This window comes from Centruroides sculpturatus, unplaced genomic scaffold, assembly GCF_000671375.1.
Source record: "Centruroides sculpturatus isolate CEXI.00-Female unplaced genomic scaffold, Cexi_2.0 scaffold10, whole genome shotgun sequence".
Classification (NCBI taxonomy): Eukaryota; Metazoa; Arthropoda; class Arachnida; order Scorpiones; family Buthidae; genus Centruroides; species Centruroides sculpturatus.
The window spans coordinates 306,369-328,047 of record NW_019384396.1 but is presented as its reverse complement, the minus strand read 5'-3'; the positions used below and the strand labels follow the sequence as shown (position 1 = coordinate 328,047).

The following is a 21,679-nucleotide window of genomic DNA, read 5'->3' as shown; positions in this document are numbered from 1 at the left end:
CATTTTAATGTTAGAATTCTATTCCATATTTTAGATTTTTGCGCGAACTCAATCAACTGAAGAGAATGGCCGATTATACGTCTTGCGATTCGACTAATTTAAACCAAATATTACACTCGTTGGGACCAGAATTTTGTCAATATACTTACGGGATGCTTCACAGCGGAGTACAGAGAGATACTTTAAAATATTTAAGCGAAGAACAATTAGCGATTGATTGCGGAATGGACAATAGCATTCACAGGCTGAGGGTTGTCCAAGCAATTAGAGGTAAGTGCAATGTGGTTTTTTCAATCGATACTTGTTCATTGAAGGAAACTTTGTATTACGCAATTAATTCAAAAAAACACAATTCGCATACCTAAAATTGTGATTTCATTTCACTAAGTTTTCTTAGAAATAACTTCAAGATTTCTACCTCTTTCTTTCTTGTAATTGGATATATCTAATAACACGAACCTTATACTTATTTCAAAAAACGAACACTGCCCAGAAATTATTCTTTTGTTATTAAAATAGAATCAAATTAGGAAAATCTATACTTTTAAAAGTACTCTTTTATTTAACGTAATAAAATATGCACACTTCTGGTCACAGAATGGCAAATCTAACAGATTAATCGTGAGCACATTTTTTCAATTGCTATAATCACGAATTTCTCCAGGCTAAACAAAAAATTTTGAAAGAATTATCATTAAATTTAAGCAGTGAATTTTGAACAGCCAAACAAGATTTAAAATTTAAATTTCCATTAAGTATGTATTTTTATTTAAACATCGGCTCACCTTTATCTCTACATAAGAAAGGACCAAATTTCTAAGTTTATAACTTCTTTTATTTTCTATTCCCTCCAGTTAAAAGCTCAGAAACTTGAAAAATAAACTAAACTAAAAATGCATTCTCAACAGTTAACTGCTTCTTTGGGCCTTATTTCCAGCTCTTCTTTATACTGTATATATGTAGAATGATCCAAAAGTCAGTTAACCATCGTAAAAGACTAAATCTCTGTCTTATTGAAATACTTCATTACTCGCAAATTATGAAAAAAAAAATGCTCAAATTCAGATCCTCCTCATATCAATATATTGATACAAATTATAAGACTTTCTAGCAAACATTGTTTGAATATCTTACAAAAAATGGTTAACTGACTTTTGGGTCACCGTGTGTACGGGGAGTGTATATCAATAAATTGGTTATAGGTTTAATTTTTAACAAATGTTTTTCGCTCCTAACTTTTTAATCAATATAAAACGGGTCTGAATACTGTTTCTAATTTTTATTGTTTATCTTCTCTTTTATACCAGGCCATAAAAACATTTGTGATAAAAATATATAAATAGTTTAACGGATTGATTTTCTGTATATTATATATTACATTTTACTCCGTTTAACCAAGAAATTCGAGATAAATATAATACTTATTGTGACAGTATGCCTTATTATAATTTAATATCGGATATAATTTTTTCGGAAAAAGTTTCCATAACAATTAATCATTTTAAGCGATTGTTAATTTTGCTGCTGCCGTGAAATATTTATATCTGTACCCGACTAACAATGCAAGTGTGCTAAAATTAACTTCCTTCTAAAATATTAATCATTAATTTTTTTTTTATTCGGGTCACTTCTAGATTTATCGTTTTTGTTGTCATCGTTTGTGGATTCCTTCACACCATTAATAGAATTTATTTGAATGAATATTATAGACTTATGCTGAATGTTTGCGAGATAAGACCTTGACCGATCTAGCCTTTTCGTGTCCATTGTTCTCCTGTTCTTTCTCTGCCTAACTGACATGTAATAAAACCACCCGGATGTGTTGTTTAATTTAAATGGTGACATAGCTGCTAATATTTACAATTTATCATCATTTATCTGTCATTGAACGGCCAGATACAACTTGTTTCTTATCTTAACTGTACATTTTTTTCTCCTAATAACCTTACACTGCCAAGGAGAAAACTTAATATCCTCTGGTCGCATGTATAGTGTTTTCTTTCTCCCCTGCTCGTATTTAAGCATTACTAGATATCAATTTCAATTTTGTTGCATTATGTAATCGAATTGGGCGAATATTCTTATTTTAATCCAGCGAAAAAGTCAAATTTTACCTTCCATAAATTTATAATATCGATATTTCCATATTTCTTATAATAATTCGACTCTGTTTTATAAAACTGTAAGAAAACATATTATGATAATTAATACCGAGTGCAAAAACTAATATATTTACAGTTATATTTAAAATCTTCCTAGAAACTTGTAATTATAACCGGTATTAATATTCATTAACTTTAAATATTTTAAATTAATCTCCTCTTAATCATCAGCAAAGTTTCGTTAATGATAATGATATTTGTTAATATACGATAATATATTTGATCTTTCATACGGAAAATGATTCACAAGACCTTCTGCATTTAAAAACAATTACATTTTGAACTTAATAACCGCATTATCTCATCCACTTTATCGTGAAAACGTCCTTATGCATTCACTGTTAAACTATTCCAATAATAATTGTATATGTAAGCCTCAAATACAATGTATAATATTGTATTTTCGGCTTACATATTTAGTTTTCAGACCGTTATCAGGCCCTATAACAAACTGAAAGCTATCTTATTGAGCCAAGAGATGTATAAATTTTTACTCTTGGCATCAATAACTTTCAGATTTGAATAAATACGACTACAGTTATACTTGTACTATAGGATTTTATGCTCTGAAGAAATTTAAATTATTAAAACAATAATAATAATGTAGTTTGGCAGTAAGCTTTCGATTTTATTTTGCTCATTTCAAACTCTTCTATCACTAAAATTCTGCAATTCTGGCCTCACGTATTAGTGTCTTGTCAAAGCAGAATTTTTATTCTTCCTACGATTTCCGAATAGATTCATTCAAAAACATTTCTAATTAAATTAAAATTTTATAGACCTTTATTGCATTTATCCGAGCGAATTCACAGCACATGAAAAAAAACGAATCTAGGTTTATTGGCAAATCGTAAATCGAGAAACAATAAAAAGCAATTTGTTACAAATTTGACAAGAATAATCGCGACAACCGTAAATATAATTATCAATCTAGATGATAAATTACTGTAGTTTCGAGTTAAACTTTGATATAATCCAGTTTTTATTGAGAATCAAAATTCCATTAAACGCAATTCATCCTTAAAATCTGGCGAAATTGAATTTTTGAACGCTTTCGAGTAAATTGAAGGCTGATGCGATACAGAAATAATATCGAAGCATAAACCCATGGACTAGATAGGACCTGTGTGAGTCATCCCTGATTGATAATTCTATTTACTAAATTAAATTCAAACGTGTGATTTGCGGGATGGATTTTTGGCATTTAGAGAAATTAGATGAATATAATTAACTGTAATAGAATGAAAACAAAATAGTAAATCATTTTAAATAATAGGAAAGAAAACTCAATAATTCAGATAATTACAAATATACGATATAACCAAATCTCGATATAGCGCCCTCCTAAATAACGCCACTTCAATAAAGCGTGAGTAACGTAGTATTAAGCAGAAAATTCTTTAACATTGCAAGTAAGATTACCAAATCACGTAGACCTTAATTTATTATTTCAGACGCTTCGGTTTAGCGCCACACTCGATTTAATGTCAGTTGAGGAGACGTTAAATCGAACTTTATTTTAAACTTCAAAAAGTGTTGTTAGTCTCGAGTGAAGACGATCAATTATTTAAATAATAGTTATCAATACAAGTTATATTTTTCATCAATATTAAATTACCTAATTAAATATTAAAATCTCCCGGACAGCTGCAACATTTTATAATTTTGTATTTTTATTTAAAATCTGTAATATTCGGGAAGAATTCGAATATATTTTTATAAATTGATAAGCCAATCTAATTGGGCACATACACCGTATAATTTAATTAACCCGTTAATTTCATTAGGATCCCATTAATCGTAATAACCGCGAGGAATAAAAGATAAATGCAACTAAATATAGTAAATGTAATTACTCCAACGACATTTTTGATGCCTTCATTACATAGATGATCATCATTTTTTGTATTGTAGAACATTTTAGAGTTAGATTATTTAATTCCAGAAATAATGTCTTCTATAATTCGCGAAATTTGGATGGTCCTTAAAAATAGCTTTTATATGAAAAATTACTTGACAGTTTCTTTTCACTCTGTTATGAAGATTTAATACTTTAATTAAAAGAGGTTAGTAAATATAGTAAGTACACGAACACACAATCACAACAAAAGTACTCACACACACATAGAAGTACACATGTATAAACGCTACAGAAAAATTAAATACTTTTAATTAAAAGTTTCTTTTCGAATTTTTATATACGGTATATTATTGACTGTATATTGACTCTTCGAAATATCTTCGTTTGAATTTTGAAAACGTACTTTATTACCTAATATCTTATTATTTTTATGTACATATTTATTAATAATACATATGTATGTAATCGTTATATAGCTTATAATTTGTCAGATTTACTAATTCAAGTAATCAATGCGCGAAAAACAAATACAGCATAACAATAAGGCCAAAAAAACAGTTTTTTATTTAACATTTTACAGCCGAAATGCTTGTTTACTAATCTTTTTCCAGTAATTATAACAGGTAAAGATAAAAGTAAATTATGTAGCCATTATAAAATATGATAGAATAATTTCTTATTAATATTTATATTAAATACTTTCCATTAATCAGTTTTATCATTTTTTAAGTGTTATTGTTCGAGTTGTCTAGCAATGGCCGAGAAAATCAAACCACTAAACGCCGGTGGTGGGTTCGCACCTGCTGGATGGCCGCGTGGAGTTTTGCGGGTTTTCTTCACTCGTGTAATATCTAAATATGATCCAATTTCCGAAAGAAAGTCCTCCCCTGTATTGCATTGCCGTATCCCACCAAACAGTTATTGCTTGATTTTCATTTCCTTTTAAATCATAAGTTTTAATAATATAAGCGAAACTTTTATTAATTACTAAATCGCATCCTTTGATTACGGTAGATACGCCATCGAAGGTTCTTCGGCCACTACTAAACAATATATATCTAGAAATGAGAGAAATACATCGATGCGCAATTGGCGCATAATTCTATACAGTAATCTCACGGAGAAAAAAGAATGCACAAAATAAAAAGTACATAAAATTGGTGAAATGATTAATTGAAAGTTTAATAAATAACTTATACAATAGAATGGAAGTGAAGTTTACAATACGATTTTAATATGTTTTTAACTATTCGTGAACGAGCAGTTTTTAAATATGAAACGTAAGGCACTGTAACAATTGAGTTATTTATTGAGAAATATCGGTCTTATTTAACATTTCGCTTATAACGATTTGTTCAGAATTTACTTAATGAATTCTCCATACTGCAATACAATGTTTATGAATTAGGTTCCAATAATGTTACTCTCACGTAATTTTCAAANTGGACGCAATAGTAATAGATGCCAGGGAAACAGCTCCTATGTATGCAACAGAAACTATGTTTATGACTAACCCAAAAGGCTCTCAAGTAGGTACGTAAAATAACATAACATCGTTTATATTATAAAAATGGCATTTACGTGAAATATTTTGTAAAATAGATTTAAACTTAAACCGTTTTGGGTGAGTTTGTAGCTTAGGTTCCTAAATCGAACTGAGCTGCAATTGCCTTCACGAGAGCTGAAGGCTTCTGAAACTTTACTCTCACTGGAGAGTAGATTTTGTGGGAATCATGGTAGATCTCACGAGATACTAGCGAGGTGGCAGCCGACGTTTTAGAGATGAAAACGTCAGCCGCAACCTCGTTACTGTCATTGCGGGATTCGACCCTACATGGAAACAGTTGAATCTAATTGTGGTGTGGTGTGGAGACAATACAATTCATCTTTGTGTATGTCGCCATACAAAGATCGTTGCTGCTTGCGTATTTTTAATGCTTTATTAATTTTTATTTTGCAACTATTTCTTTTGCTTTTGTACATTTTTGAAAACAAAATTAAATATATTGTATCGATGTTAATGTTGTAGGGGGACTAGCAGTCGCAGTTCCAGGAGAATTGGTTGGTTACGAAAAGGCATACGAAAATTCCGCAAAAAAGTTACCATGGAAGGACTTATTTGAACCATCAATTCGTTTATGTAGAAAAGGTTTTTCTGTTACGAAACACATGGCAAGAGCTCTAAAATTAAATCGTGATATAATATCTAAAGAAGAAAGCATGAGGTATGAAGAGAACGAATAGTCTCAATATTAACATAGTTTAGAATTTAAGAATGTTTAAATCGTATATATATTATTTTATATATAAAAATTTAGACGTCCCTTGTTCATATTTTTATCACATAAAACATGCAGAAAACTTTCAAGCAGTTTTCCATAGTTGCTAATCTGGTGTTAAGTCAAGAAACGATCGTAATGATAAACAAAATCAAAATATTTTATAATTTTGTTCTAAAATTCGGTATTAGTAATCGCCCATCTTATTTGACATTTCTATTTTTGTTTCATTGCTTCTCTGATAATTTCATGTGCGAACGATCTGAGAAATTTGAAGTGTTTCGCCAAAGTAAAGTTGGGAATTATACGTTTAAAATAATTGAGTTTATTAAAGTTATATATTTTTCACTAACTTTAATATTTACATTGGCTTGACATAAAAGCATAATGGCATTCTCAATTCGAATAAGTACACATCGTATTTATTCGTAATTCGTCTATAATTACAAGAAACAATAACGTGTCTATAATTGGTAATACTATCGCTGAATATTTAATCTATATATTATTTGTTTTTACTCTGCCTTTTTTTTCATACCCATCGTTGTTTCGGCCAGGCCCACAAGGGGGGCCGACCGGATTATTTCGAACTTTAATTGTAATTATTGCGAACTTTTATTTCTTATAAAATAACAAAGCATTTATTCCATTCTTTTGCAGCAGTAAGCAATAATCCAAGTTTTTATATAAGTACTCCTTTCTTTAAAAAGATTAAATATTTATAAATGAATTAGATTAATAATAATCACTTTACTATAAAATTACATACTTTGATTATGAAAAAATTCTATCCAAGTACCGAAAGAATAAATATGAAATAAAATATCACAAATTTTTCTTTCTATAATAATAATTTCCAAAGTTTAATCGGCTAAAATAAGCATTAGTTCTTAGAACGACCGGACAAAATGGATAAATTCCAATTTTGATTAATTTCAAATTAATAGCAGAGGTGGAAATACACGAAAGACAGCAATATCTGTACAAAATTATCATTGTTAAATGTAGTAAAACAGGCTGGTAAACATGCCTCGGGGATGACCCATCGGTATGGAATTCCGCAACAACTTTACAATTACTGGATTTGGTCGAGGTTCTCTACTTGCCAAAATAAGACTCCGGCTGGAAATATATGCTCAGACACAAATGATTCAGCAGTGAATTTTGATATTTGTATTTTTATTTACTTGGCTTCTTCAATTTAATTTTATCCGTAAATATTTTCAATACACTTAAGTAATAAAATTTAAAAATTTGGTTAATTTTTTTTTCCTTACGCTCGTTAATGTTTTTAATTTATATTTCTGTCGTGTGTTAATTTTAACGTTAACGTTAACACTGAAACTGGATAAATAAACTGTAAATGCTTATTTCGTGTGGTAACGATTTACTTGGAAAAGATCTTCGTTACTACTACTAATTCCAAAATTTTAAAACTTCTAGGTGCAAGAAACAATTGTTTTATAAAAGAACAATTATTAGAGAGATCCAGTCTAAATAAAAGATCGAATTTCACAGTCGTTGCGCTTTACTTTACTTTCTAAACACAATGAGATATTATGTTTAACGTATACACGGCTTCATTTTCTGAGTGAAGGAATAAAGTTTAGAACATTGTTTTATTGCACGCGAGATAGAAATCGTCGTATTATCGATTGCCCTTAAAATATCACGTTCTTTTTTGACATTATTATTGCAAAACGATTAATATAGTTCAAAATTTTAAACTTCCTAAGACGAATTTTGAACCGTTCATTAGAAGAATCGATCGTTTTTATCGCGTGATTGGATTAGATTGCCCTTACCTGCCTGTTCTTCCGGCAATTTGACTTCTAAACAAACATCAGATATCATCTTATCTATTATCGGGATACTCAAGAAATTACCTGGTTCGGTTAAAACGAATTTTAAAAATTCGAGTTAATGACTGACTTCGTCCTTTATCGATTTTATCATTCGTAATTTTTATTTAACTTTCTAATCGATAACTCTAGAAATATCACTAATTTTTCTAGAATTACTAATACTCGAAATACAGTTAACCCCCACTAAAATGGGCATTAGCGGTTCCACAAAATCCTGTCCAATTTAGAGGTGTTGTAGATAGGAAGATGAACCGGTTCCAATAAAGGGAGAATAATTTAGAGGGGTGTCAACTGTGTATTTTTAAATACAGAATTAAAAAGAATAAAGGGGAATTTAAGAAAATTTTATTTCGTACTGTACTATTACAGGAAAATTATCATTTAGGAATCTAAATTCTTGACGTTATCTTATCCCCAGCGGGTGTAAATATATTATCGGTTTCGTACTTGTTTCTATTACTGTCACGAGATTGATTTAATATATAAAATAGAATAGTCATTAAAATGCTGCCTTCATGAAAAATATATCGATATTCCTAAAAACAAATTCGAAATACACGGATTTACAGTAATTCGAGTAGATAAAATCTCCATTAATGAGAATTACGTTATCTTTTTTTTTCATTCAGTGATTAACAGAATTAAAGCGATTGGTAATTCTACACATGAACAAATATCAAACATAATAAAGAACAAAACGACGAATTCTCCTCGAAGGTTATTAAATTAATAAGTTGTCGGTTATTTTAAGATCAATGCACACAAAACTTTATTTTCCTTCCTCCTTGATTCGTAGTCGTATCAAACACGTCCTCTAAATCGATTAACCCACCTTGGCATACATATTTTAATTAATCTTTTCATCATAATTTCGACAAAATCAAATTTATATGTTCGAAAGTAAATAAAAATGCTTTTGTCTAGAATTTTATATTGCATCGTTTTTATAAATTAACAATCGATAGCGATTAATGTCTAAATAAATACTTAATTATGCAAATATAATTGGCGCCTAAAAGTCCCACACCTGGCTTCTGGTTTTTTCGAGGACAACGAGCTCTTTGTTTGTAACCAATCGAAGATTATCAATTCCTACTTAGCTACAGACAAAGATTTACTCAGATTTCGTACTGGAAATGTAATTTTTTCTTCCCTACTTCAAATTTTTTGATATTTAAAACATTTATAATCGTTTCTTTTTCTGTTATTCAGTAAGATTGATAAAGCTAACAATAAAAAATTAATAGGAGAGAATTTTCAATTACTCCTTTCATTTATTTTTTAAATTATCTCATTTTTTATCTTGAAATAAATGGATTGAATTGCAATTTTAAATATCAAAATATAAGCAAACTGACTGATGTTTTAGTTACTTATCAATAACTTGTATTCTAAAGAAAGATTTTATTCTATTTATGGAAAATCAATTAGAATACAGTATTTCAATCATAATTTAAGAAATAATGTATTATTTATCAGCAATGATTCTTGAAATTACCCACCATGGACTGCTTAAACTGAGTGGCAGATGAACCGTAGGTCACCTATGTCTATATCCCATTCTGTAAATATCAGGTTAGATTGTATGCCAAAATATTTTACTTGTCATTGCCTGATAATGTTATATAAGAGATATGTGATGTTCTTTTCTCTGGCTAAACAGCATAGATTTGCATTTGGAAAAATGACTATTGGTAGGTCAGTCTGTGGACCATCTCGCACGTTTGCAGAACCCCAGTGGTCCAGGAATAATTTTGAGAACCACTGGTTTAAAGGACCACCTAATACATTAATTATTTAACTAAGAAACTAGCTATAAACACATTGATTATTTTATAATTAATTTGCTTCATTTACTCAGAACTGATGTTTAAAAATGTCTCAAGGACATTTAATAAAAAGCTTGATAAATTGAATGAATATACAGTAATATTTAATTTTTGAGCAATATATTTATAATTTTAGATAAATAATAAAAATGAATTGTCTTTTTTAACAGCTTAATTACCTAAAATTTCATATAAATTCTCTAAATAATTTTGAATTTTCAGGTTTAGCCCAACAGAGTGAAAATGGAGAAGAGGAAGATGTGTGTAATAAAAGCTTAGATGTATTTATTAGTTACAGGAGATCTAATGGCTCTCAATTAGCTAGGTATTATTTTATCATAAATATAAATATATTTCATTAAAAATATGATGAAATTATTCATTAAAATTATTCAGAATTAAAAAGTAGAAGTTGCATTCTATACAAGAAAAACTTGATTGTTATTTTATACAATTTAAATAAATTATTATAATTCCAATTATTTATATATAAATTTTAAAAGTCTTGGATTCTGATTGGATTTTTTTGTTTCAGTCTTCTCAAAGTGCACCTTCAACTAAAAGGATTTTCAGTCTTCATCGACGTGGAACGATTAGAAGCAGGAAAATTCGATAACAATCTCTTAAATAGTATTAGACAAGCAAAGCATTTTTTATTAGTATTAACACCCAATGCTTTGGATAGGTGTATAAATGATAATGATTGCAAGGACTGGGTTCATAAGGTAAGACATTTATCTAAATTTTTTTAAGTACAGTGGGTGATCGGTTAACAAACATAATCTGTTCCAAGACTTGGTTTGCTATCCGAATTGTTCCTTAACCGATTATCAATTTACCATAGGTTTTTATGGAAATTTGATTAATTCTTTCTGGAGACCCAAAACATAAAAAATATATACTTTCTTACTACGTTTATTTATATGTAATAATAAAAACACATATATTCAGTCTTGCATTTTTATTAGTCATGTTTTTTCTATTCTTGGGGGTTAAAGAATCTGTCTAATGTCAATTGCTTTTCTCTCTTCTTTAGGATTTTTCAGAAGTAATTAATTAATAACATTGTAATTGCAGAGATCCCCAAGCCTATTAACCTCACCCATGCAATTCTAACACTGTTATTCTGACATCCTCCCATTTGTTCAAAAGATTACACTTTTTAAATAGCAGATATATGCATTAATCTTCTTTTTCAGAAGAAAACATATCTCGCAGAGTTTCTTGGTGTTCTTCATTCAAGAGTTCTTGTTCTTGTTGTCAGATCTGTTTCAGGTTCCATTATGAGCCCTTCAATGTTCTTTATTTCTCAGATGTGACTTTTGTTACTCCTTTAACTGCTTAAGTCTTCTTGATTATACTGTATCTTTCTTAGATAAGATTAAACTGCGGCCCAGCAACATGAGACATCATCTGCCCACTCCTTTGCTATTATACTCTCACTTTTCGAAAATAAAAACCGATGCAAAAGTTAACGACTGCCCACTCGCCAGTCTCATGAACACTATAAAAGAATTATTTCTGTCAGAAAAATAAAAGGTTGGAATTACCAGGGAGAATTTCAAAGTTCGGAGGAATACTATCTGATTGGTATGTACCAGGTTGAGCGTCGATGTCGACGTCTCCCATGCTCCAAAAAGTTTCGAATTGTTGCCTCAAGACAAGGGAAGACCGATTGGTTTTACATTGCTTCTTCTTGTGTTTGTTCTGTGAGGTGTTTGTTGTCCTAACATAAAAATCTTTCGCAAAAGTGTTCTTAACCAATCAATCACCGTATAATATTGCACCACTTAACAAAACACTCCATTATTTGACAAAATTTTAGTTCTCTTTAATGAAATGCACGTGAAAATATTTATTGCTGTTATACTTTCACATGTCACATATTTTCTGTACCATTCCCATAATCACAATTTTCATTCCAATCATTCATGTATGTGTTACAATCCACTTACAAAATTATCTCCCATTTGGCACAAATGTATGGGCTATAGTTCCTTTAATAGCATCATTTTGAGATATATAGAAGTTATAAATAGAGTAAATTGAACAAAGAAGGTAAATGAAATCTTATAAAATAGAGTTTGGAAAATTATGTACTTTTTAACTGATTCTGAAATATACTTTAAGTCTGAAATTTTCAGTTTGTTTAAATCAATAGAAAAGATTTTTTTCTGATATAGTTAATAAGAAGCCAACCATTATTAAGTTCTGTAGAATAATGTAATTCACATATTATCTCACAATAAAAATTTGAGATATTCTTTTCTATTTTCATAAATATATTTTTAAAAGATTAAATGCCAATTCAAAGCCAAAATCATAGGTTTAAAACAATTTTATATTTTTTCTTTTATTTTGAGATCTTATTGAAAAATAACTGCATCAACAACTGATAACTAAGATTTTGAAGAATTGTTGATTCTGAATATGAGTCAACAACTGCTCCTGAGTTAAAATTTTAAAAAAAGTATATAATTTGTCAAAGTTTTTTTGACAATTCAGGTATCTTTTTTGTAAGACAAGTTTAGGTTTAGATACAAAGATATTTTACAGCAGTCATCATTCAAAATATCAAAATGAAAGATAGATAGAAAGACTTAGAAAATTGTTTAATGTTGCGTGGATATAACAATTAAAACAGCTTCTAGATTAATTTGACTACTTTAATATGACAATAACTTATAAACTGATATCCAATTACAGCATAATTAGTAGTGCCTTAAGTCATAGCTTGTTTGAATGTTTGAAGATGACAATGTTAATTCTTTGATTAGCATGATTATTGCATTACTTTTTATCTCTGCTTACTTTTAATCTTGCTATTACAGTTCAAATGTTTAAGCAATCAACTGAAAATTAATGAAAATGCAAAAAATCTTTATAAATAAATATTTTTTTGAAAGTTTATCCACAGGGAAAAAATACTTATAATTTTGTGAACATTTGTATAATTTCCCACCATTCAATTTTTCTTGCAAGAAATGCTAATTATTTTTCTAAAAACTTATAATTGGAGAAATTATTTTTCTTAAAATACAATTTTAAAAAAATATTCTGCTGTAAAAAACCATCTTTTTAATAAAACTTGATGGTATTACGGGAATTGGATGTATACATCATTATAATTTTGTTCTTTCATTAGTGAATAATTCTACTAATTTTAATTTTGTTATATTTCCATTTACAATTCCTAAAGTGCACAAAGAATCATTACATCTACTGTATGTAGTATTTTATGCTTATAAAATTATGCAGTGTAGTAAAATATGATTTGGAAGGACAATGTATGTGAAATAATAGTAAGTTTTAATTATTAAGAATAATTTGCACATTTAGTATATGCCTATTTATATAATGCCATTGTTTCATTTTCTACAGTTTTTAGTATTTGGATGTATCAAATTTAATAATATAAAATCTAGAAATAATCAAATATTTGAAATGCCTGATCTTTAATTTCAATGATGATTCATAAACATAGGATAAACTATTCTTGATCTCATTTTATTTCCATATAAGACTAACATTATTTATAGATATTTCATTACAGTAACACGAACAGTTGCACAGTGTATAAGAATGACAATTCTGAATATAAAATAATATTGAAATATAAATGAAAATAACATTTCTAACAGTATTTATAAAAAAAAAATTATTTTGTAATAATCATCTCTGTAATTTGTAAACTTGAAGTAGTATATAGTCAAACCTCTCATTCCGTATTATGGATAATGTAGACCCGCACCAAGATACACTTACTATGATGTTCTGTAATTATATGAGGACAATGAATATTAAATAGTAGATACTAACAATTATGAGTTCATTTGAAAAAGTATTTTTGATTAAAAGACTGTTTTATTTTACATATTTTTCAACATTTATGTCTTTTTAAAATTTTATTTAATCATTTATTGAGGACATAATAACCAAAATATTTGTCAATTAGAATCAATTTTTAAACACAATTTTTAAAATATCAAATATTTAGAATCAAATTTAAAAATAATCAGGTCATTCTGCATTTTTATGCATTGATTGTCTTCCAAATATTAAATTATTAATAATGTTAACCAAGGATTGACTACTTTTTTGCCAAAAGAGCCATTTTTCAAAATTTTAATAAACAAATTATTAAGAGCTACAAGATAAGCAAATGAAAATTAAATTTTGAATGCACTACAACTGTAGTAAATGAATCTACTTTATAAGGTGCAAATGTAATACCAATCATTTTTAAGAAAAATACTTGAAATAAGATGTCATCTAGTAAAAATATATTAAATAAGCAGTACTGCCTATTTATAAATACCTAGCTGTACCTGCCCTCTGTGCAAAAAGTTTTGGCCTGTGATGAACTCTCTAGTCAAAGTGTAAATAATATGATTTTGTGTTCTTTGTTTCACGGCACCTCTTGCAGCCCAGATGGTTTGATCATACCTAGAGATGATACCGAAAGTGAGTACAATGATTCTAAGATTTTGGCAGCATATTTGTCTCATTACCGACTGTAAGTGTGCTGTAGTTTTAGTTTTGCACACCAGTTTTTAATTGACTATTACAATTTATTCTAGTTATTGTTCCATCTATTTTAACTTTTGTTTTTACTGATCTACTACATTTTACATATTTAGACATTGGTATTACAGATTTCTTTAATTATAAAGCCTTGTTTACAATTAATTTCTTTAACATTGACTGTACTTTCAAGCTTTACTTCTCTCATATTCACTCTCCATATCACTTTCCATCCACAACTACATTCCCTTCCATTAAATCATATCCTTACATCCAATTCTATACAGCTTCACTGGTATAGCTGCTTTTTCTAGCAAATTAAATTTCATAAAAATCATATTCATCAGTTTAAGAAATATGACACAGAGCCTAAATTATATTATGAATTAGTGTTTCTTACACAGTTTATAATGTATAGTTTATAAAAAAGATATATATAAATTGCAAGATATAAAATTAATCTAATAAATTTTTTGTCAGTTGATTTAGGTATTATTGAATTGTCAAACTGATTGTTTTTACCAACAGATCACATAACACAATATTGGAAATGTGAGAATGCTTTAGAAAATGACTGAACTATGCCATGGCATTAGTTCAGTCATTTGTAGTTACAGTTTATTAACTTTTTAGTCATTTGTAGTTGTTACCATTTTCAAGCATTATCTTATTGTTCTTGGTCTTATAAATGCACTTGTTCCCAAAGATTGGAACTCCGGTGCTCCTATTAACTGTAGAATTACCACAATTATCGAAGCTGGAAAAAATAATCTCTGACACCACAATACCAAGAACATTACTGATAACACATTTAAAATATTTAGCTTTTAAAATCATTTACTTTCAAAAGTATCATTTCTGATAAATGAATTACAAAAGATTAAAAAAATTGAAATTTATTTTTATATATATACAGTATTTATGATTTGTCCTCTAATAACCTTTCAAAACTTTATAATTTAATAAATTATTCAAGTTAAAAGGTTTGAAACCATCCATTTCTTTTATTGTGCAATACAACATTAAATTACTATTACTGCAGAGATATTCAAATTACAAAGCTGTAATGTAATGCAAAATATTTCTAATTTTATGACAATGAAATGATTTGACAAGCTAATAATTTAATAACTTTTAGTCATTAAAATATTTAAATTTTAAGAAAATTTAAATATTTAAATATTTTATCATATTTCTGAGCTAAGGAAATGTTATTTAACTTTTGCATCACTTATTACAACAATTTAATTTTTTAAGTTTCAACTCAAAATATGTAAAAAATTCTAAAATAACAATACTGATTTTTTTCTGGTACAAAGATGGCACAAGAAAGTATACAATCAGTTTATTGTAAAGTAAACTGTTTGATAAAAATTTCTAAAAGGAACTTTTTTGGCCTATATCCAAATGAAAAACAAATATTAAATTAAATTTATAAAGCATCGGTCTTTGTTCCAATATTTTGTTTGTTGCAGTATTAGTAGAATTTATATTTTAAGTTAAGCTAAATAATAATAATTTCTCTTATATTTATTATTAGGAAATTGTAGAAGCTTTACAGAGTCAGTGTAATATAATTCCTATACTTGATAATTTTCAATGGCCGGAAGCGGAAACTCTACCGGAAGATATGCGAGCGGTCTGCTACTTTAATGGTGTCAGGTAAACAATTTTACAGTTATTTATTTTATTTATTTGCTTTATGAACGATCCAACTTATTTTTTGATAATGTCAGATGGATTCACGATTACCAAGATGCCTGTGTCGACAAACTAGAAAGATTCATGAGAGGAGAGATGAACGTGCGAAGCGACGGTCCGCTGGGACGCTATGTGGGAATGGGCGGCCCGGGCACCCCGGGAACGCCGAGCACCACACTGGGCAGACTTCCCCACTACCATCGCAGTGCCAGTAACGACAGTGCCAAGGGCAGCACGTGCTCCGATAAGGAAATTAATGGAAATGGACGATCTCTCGATGGTTCCCATTAGTATTTCCTTAATTTCGTAAGAGAGCGCGGGATTTCGCAACTGCGGAATGTGATAAAATATTTGAGAACTCATATGATCTCAAAAATATAGTATATTTAATGGTTATCCACGTCGATGCGCTTTAATTAAAAATGAAATACTATTTTGTAAGTGTTGTCGGGAAAACAATTATAGACCACGTCATTTTTTCCTATGGCAGTAGTTAAAATTAGACACGGCCCGATCGTGACACGGATTGCCACACGAAAAAGTCCGAATGCGCCGCAATGACGTCGTCTATAAATCAAAGGAATGTACTCCCCCGACAAAACTTATGCCCGCCGTAACTTTTCAAGGCGCAGGCGCCTTGCATTTATTTTTTACACAATTTCATTGTTTGTGTGAAACGTTAGCCTGCATGATTAAAAATTTATAATCAGTTTAGTAGAAAAATGGTTTAGGTTATATTTTGCGTGTAAAGAAAGTTACATGAAATTTTGCTTGAATTATCGAATACTTTATTTTCATTGTTTAAAACAAAACTGGAAAAAAAAAGGCATCTGGCATGCAATAAGTCTGAATTAAAGTAATTCATAATAAGCAATAATTTACATAATTTTGTTTTTTTAATTGCAAAATCATGGACTGTTTCATGTAAAACAAAACTATAGTCAAATTCATTATAACTCATGGAGAACCATAAATACATTACCAATGAGTTTGAATGCTTAAAATATTTCTAAAGCTAAAATTTTATTTTTATATCAAAGTTCAACAAAGGAAACTGCACTAAATTCAACCAATTATGTCAATTATATTTTATAACAAAATCTAATTTGTCCGTTAATTTCCAAAATTTTAATATGAAACTTTTAAAAAGCCATGATCTACGTAAGATTAATTATTAGCTTTTCAGGTGTAATTGTCAAATGTGCGATAAATTTTAATTATTGACTAAAAAATATTAAAAAAAAAAAAATTTCCAATTTGAAATTACTGCACAATAAATGTTTAAAGAGAACGTTTGCTAAAAATGCCTATTTAAATACATTGTAGAGTATTATATTTCTCGAACTACCGGAAAACGTTACAAGATATTTGTAAGCATGAGCAAAATTTCAATACTTTTACGTGCAATGTTTTTGTTTGCACAAGTCATAGAATGATTTTGTAAATAAAATATTTTACTTTTATTATGATGGTTATTTATTATTTTATAGCATAAAAACAAATACGAAATTCGAGATTGTAACTAGGAATAACATATTACATTTCTAAATTGCAAAATTTAATAAACAAGAGGTAGTTTTATATAAAATATACTGTAAAATGCGACTATTTTATATAAAACTATTTCTTGTTTCTTAAATTCTATACAAATTATTCTATGGTATGCTATATGATGTATATTTTAAAATAATTTAACAAAGAATTATTTAATCTCTTGCCACAAATGTTCTGGAATCTTATGATTTCACCAGAATGCTTTATTTACAATATTTGGCCCAGTTAAAAGTTTAGAATGTGGTGAAAAAACATACAACAATTGCAATCTTTTTTTTTTTTTATCTTGTGGACTAACAGACTTGCAGATTAACGAATGCTTTCATTTTGCAGTCACTTTTGACATTTGTTTTGGTAACATTTGATTTACTTACTGCAACTGGTGCCAAGGAGAAAATTTCAGTGATGAGGCTTTCAATTTGGCATTACATATAATATATTTATTGATAAATGATATCCTGCATTGCCCACATACTCTTACATAAACAATAGACGACATCCAAGGAAATTTTCCAATAAGTCAGTCATCTGCGACTTAATATAAAAGTGTAACAATAAATCCAGGAGTTTCAACTTGTCAGCTTTAGTCACATTAGGCAAATTATTTAATTCAATTTTTATTTCTCAATCATTCTATCCTGTGAGCACTAAGAAGGCCTTTCTTCAACCTTTCCGGGTTTGGCCGGGCTTGTGATTTAGTAGACTGGATCATGCGGGATGTGGAATTTATCCGGCACGGACGGCCCACAACAAATTCCTGAGATCTTTGGAATCTACAGTAGTCAATGCATATGCTGCAACTGTTGCAGACCACAAACAAGGGATATCATCCAACTTATACTCAAAATATATTTTCTAGAGCTATTGAATGTATTTGTTTCTGAAAAATAAAAGAGGTTTAATTTTGTGCCAGACCTCTCAGAGTACAAAAATTAGTCTAAAAAATAATGGCATACATTTCTACACATGTGACCCACACTATGTATCCAACTATCATCGTGATAATGCCATAACACTCACAATTTCTTTTTCTATATTACAATTTTTTGTAGTGTTAACTGTTTACATCAAGTGCCAATATTTCATTGTTTCAGCCATTTTATTATAATAGAATATTCCCTAGTCTTTATTTATGGATTTATTTTCATTAAAAACTGTTCTTGTTAAAAATAGTAATCGGTATCTGTAATGAAAAACTTAAATTGCATAACATGATGGAATACTACTTATCTGAATGACTGAAATTCATATAAACTGTATACAATGCATATACAATATAATGAATATACAACTTGCAAGATCAAACTTTTGCTGCAACAAATACGTGCGATGGCTCTCGAAACACGATTTATTTTGCCGACGGGTTGGTAACTTCCCATGTAAACAAAAGTCGTATCAGTATTTTTAATATAATAAATAATTGCAGTGGTTTAATATTTTTCCAAATATAGTACGGTCTTATCTGTATATTGAAGTAAAGCAATATTGATCAATGTTGCTTTAATTCAACAACATACCTTCCCATTAACTTTTTATATTAAAGTTGTCACATTTTGCTTCCTAATTTTGTTATTTTAAAGTGATTTTCAAAGATCTTACACTAGGAATAGTCTTGTACACAATGAAAAATGAAGTTTTGAGTGCGTTTATTTCATTTATGTAATGTTAAATTTCATCTAACATTACACAAATGTCTCATCTCTGCCTACCACTATATTTCTTAGTGTTCTCTGTGTCCATTCTTTCTCCCAGTTACTTTAACATGGATTTATCAAAATGGAAGGAAATAGTTTTGTGGCATTATTTACTTCTTTCTTAGATTATTTTTCTAGTTAAGTGAGGCAGATGCAAATATTCTGTTTTCTATAAAGCCTAGGAGATTCAAATGACAACAATATAATTGGCAATGCCAAACAACAGTTGCATCGGCAAGACACGCAATTAGCATAGTCAAATTTCTATCGGAGTTGCCTCGTTCCTCTACAGATGAGATCACTATTGCAAAACGGCATTATAATCTTAAGGATAAAACTTTTACAATTTATTTTTTATTATTAAAAATTAAATTTGTTTAAAAGGTAAAATATTAGTATTACATTGATTTTTAAAACTTTATCTTTTAATCAAAAGAGGAATTTTGGTTTTTGCTTTCATTTTCTTTAATTTTTATCTTTCTCTTGCAAAATATATCATTCAAGTTTATGATTACTTTAATTATAAATTAGCATAAATTTTAATTATAATGATTTCTGTTAAGTTATGATCATAACCCTAAGAGAGATCGACAGAAAAATAAATTTTCTAATTAAAATTAGCAAACTGTTATTTGACAATTAACTACAAATGAAAGTAAGTATGCCATTTGACACCATCTAGAGAGAGAGACATAGCAATCCAAGTTTGGTATGGTTACACATGGAAGATATTTCTATAAAAAAAAACAAAAAACAAAAATAGTATCAAAACTCTCCGTTATGGCATTTGTTGGTATTGTAATTGCAGTGCAAAAAATTTTGCAACGAAAAAGCAGTTTCATTTCTGTGGATGTTTAAAAGCTGTGGTTTATCAAGGACACATTGCAAATTTGGTAGCCTCAAATGAGTATCGTGCCACATGCGAGAAGCATCGCACAAGATCCGTTACGACTAGGGATTGTATACCGGTTTACCGGTTAACCGATAAATTGGCAAAAAAACATTCGGTAAATTTACCGGTAAATTTTTGAAATTCGGTAAATGAAAAATCCATACTAGAAATTTCTATGTAGAAAATATTGTGTTTATAGATATTTAAATGGGCTAAAGAGACATTGAAAAAAAAAACAAAAAACAGGTAAGTACAGTAGACGGGTTCCTATAATTACGATTCCTATAAGACAGCAAAAAAATTGTGGCGGTATCCGTAAACAAAAAACTCCTATAATTACGTAAAACGTCATCGGGCAGCCGAACTACTTTCCACTGTCCAGCGCCACGCTACGGACAGTTTATGCGAGTAAATTGAGTTTAGTATCGTCTGTACATATAATAATTATATANGGATTGTATACCGGTTTACCGGTTAACCGATAAATTGGCAAAAAAACATTCGGTAAATTTTTGAAATTCGGTAAATGAAAAATCCATACTAGAAATTTCTATGTAGAAAATATTGTGTTCATAGATATTTAAATGGGCTAAAGGGACATTGAAAAAAAAAAAACAAAAAACAGGTAAGTACAGTAGATCCCCCTATAAGACGGGTTCCTATAATTACGATTCCTATAAGACGGCAAAAAAATTGTGGCGGTATCCGTAAACAAAAAACTCCTATAATTACGTAAAACGTCATCGGGCAGCCGAACTACTTTCCGCTGTCCAGCGCCACGCTACGGACAGTTTATGCGAGTAAATTGAGTTTAGTATCGTCTGTACATATAATTATATACTAACTTAATTTATTTTAACTTTATTATAATTATATGTATAGTTTCCGTCGTCTAGCGCCACGCTACGGAGAGTTTAGGCGAGTAATTTGTTTACTATCGTCTGTACAGTATGTAAATTAGGTACCGTAAGTCTAATACAGCACTGTAATTTTATACATTTCTTGTGAAAGAAACATTTCTTATTCAATGGCCATAAAAATTATTTATATTAATGATGTCTCCAAAGTTGAACGAAGTTTTCGAGGAAAATAACATCAGAAATCGCGGCCCAGTTTGGTGCGCTGGTCCGCGACGAAAACAAGCGTAAGCAACGGCGTAGTCGAACGGTGCACACTCGGTAAGTAATCCTACAATTTTTTGTTTATAGCGTAGTTTATACGGATTATTCCCAAAAAATTATACGTGTTTTGGAAATGTTGAGTCGAATTAGTCTAGAATCGATTAATTTTATGGAAGAAAACCTTTCAATCAGCCGTA

General features: G+C 29.2%; 2 protein-coding genes across 10 annotated transcripts in view; one reads left to right on the top strand and one right to left on the bottom strand.

Moving 5' to 3' along the window:
• LOC111618404 (sterile alpha and TIR motif-containing protein 1-like) overlaps positions 1-17,684 on the top strand; it is an 83,202-nt gene extending 65,518 nt beyond the window's left edge. For all 8 annotated transcript variants that reach the window (XM_023359927.1, XM_023359928.1, XM_023359929.1 and 5 more), the window contains 5 exons: positions 35-270; positions 10,219-10,321; positions 10,532-10,721; positions 16,061-16,182; positions 16,257-17,684. In XM_023359927.1, coding sequence (XP_023215695.1) covers positions 35-270; positions 10,219-10,321; positions 10,532-10,721; positions 16,061-16,182; positions 16,257-16,512 — 907 coding nt within the window. In that variant the 3' untranslated portion in view covers positions 16,513-17,684. The remainder of the gene's footprint in view (positions 1-34; positions 271-10,218; positions 10,322-10,531; positions 10,722-16,060; positions 16,183-16,256) is intronic.
• Positions 17,685-17,988: 304 nt separating this feature from the next.
• The window catches only part of LOC111618405 (dCTP pyrophosphatase 1-like), a 16,125-nt gene continuing 12,434 nt past the window's right edge, over positions 17,989-21,679 (bottom strand). Inside the window, exons 5-6 of one of the 2 annotated variants that reach the window (XM_023359934.1) lie at positions 18,732-18,958; positions 17,989-18,655 (exon numbers count right to left, since the gene is read on the bottom strand). The gene's annotated coding sequence lies outside the window, so the exon portion shown is untranslated. Of the gene's footprint in view, positions 18,959-21,679 lie in introns of both variants that reach the window. The other variant, XM_023359933.1, reaches the window with a different exon arrangement.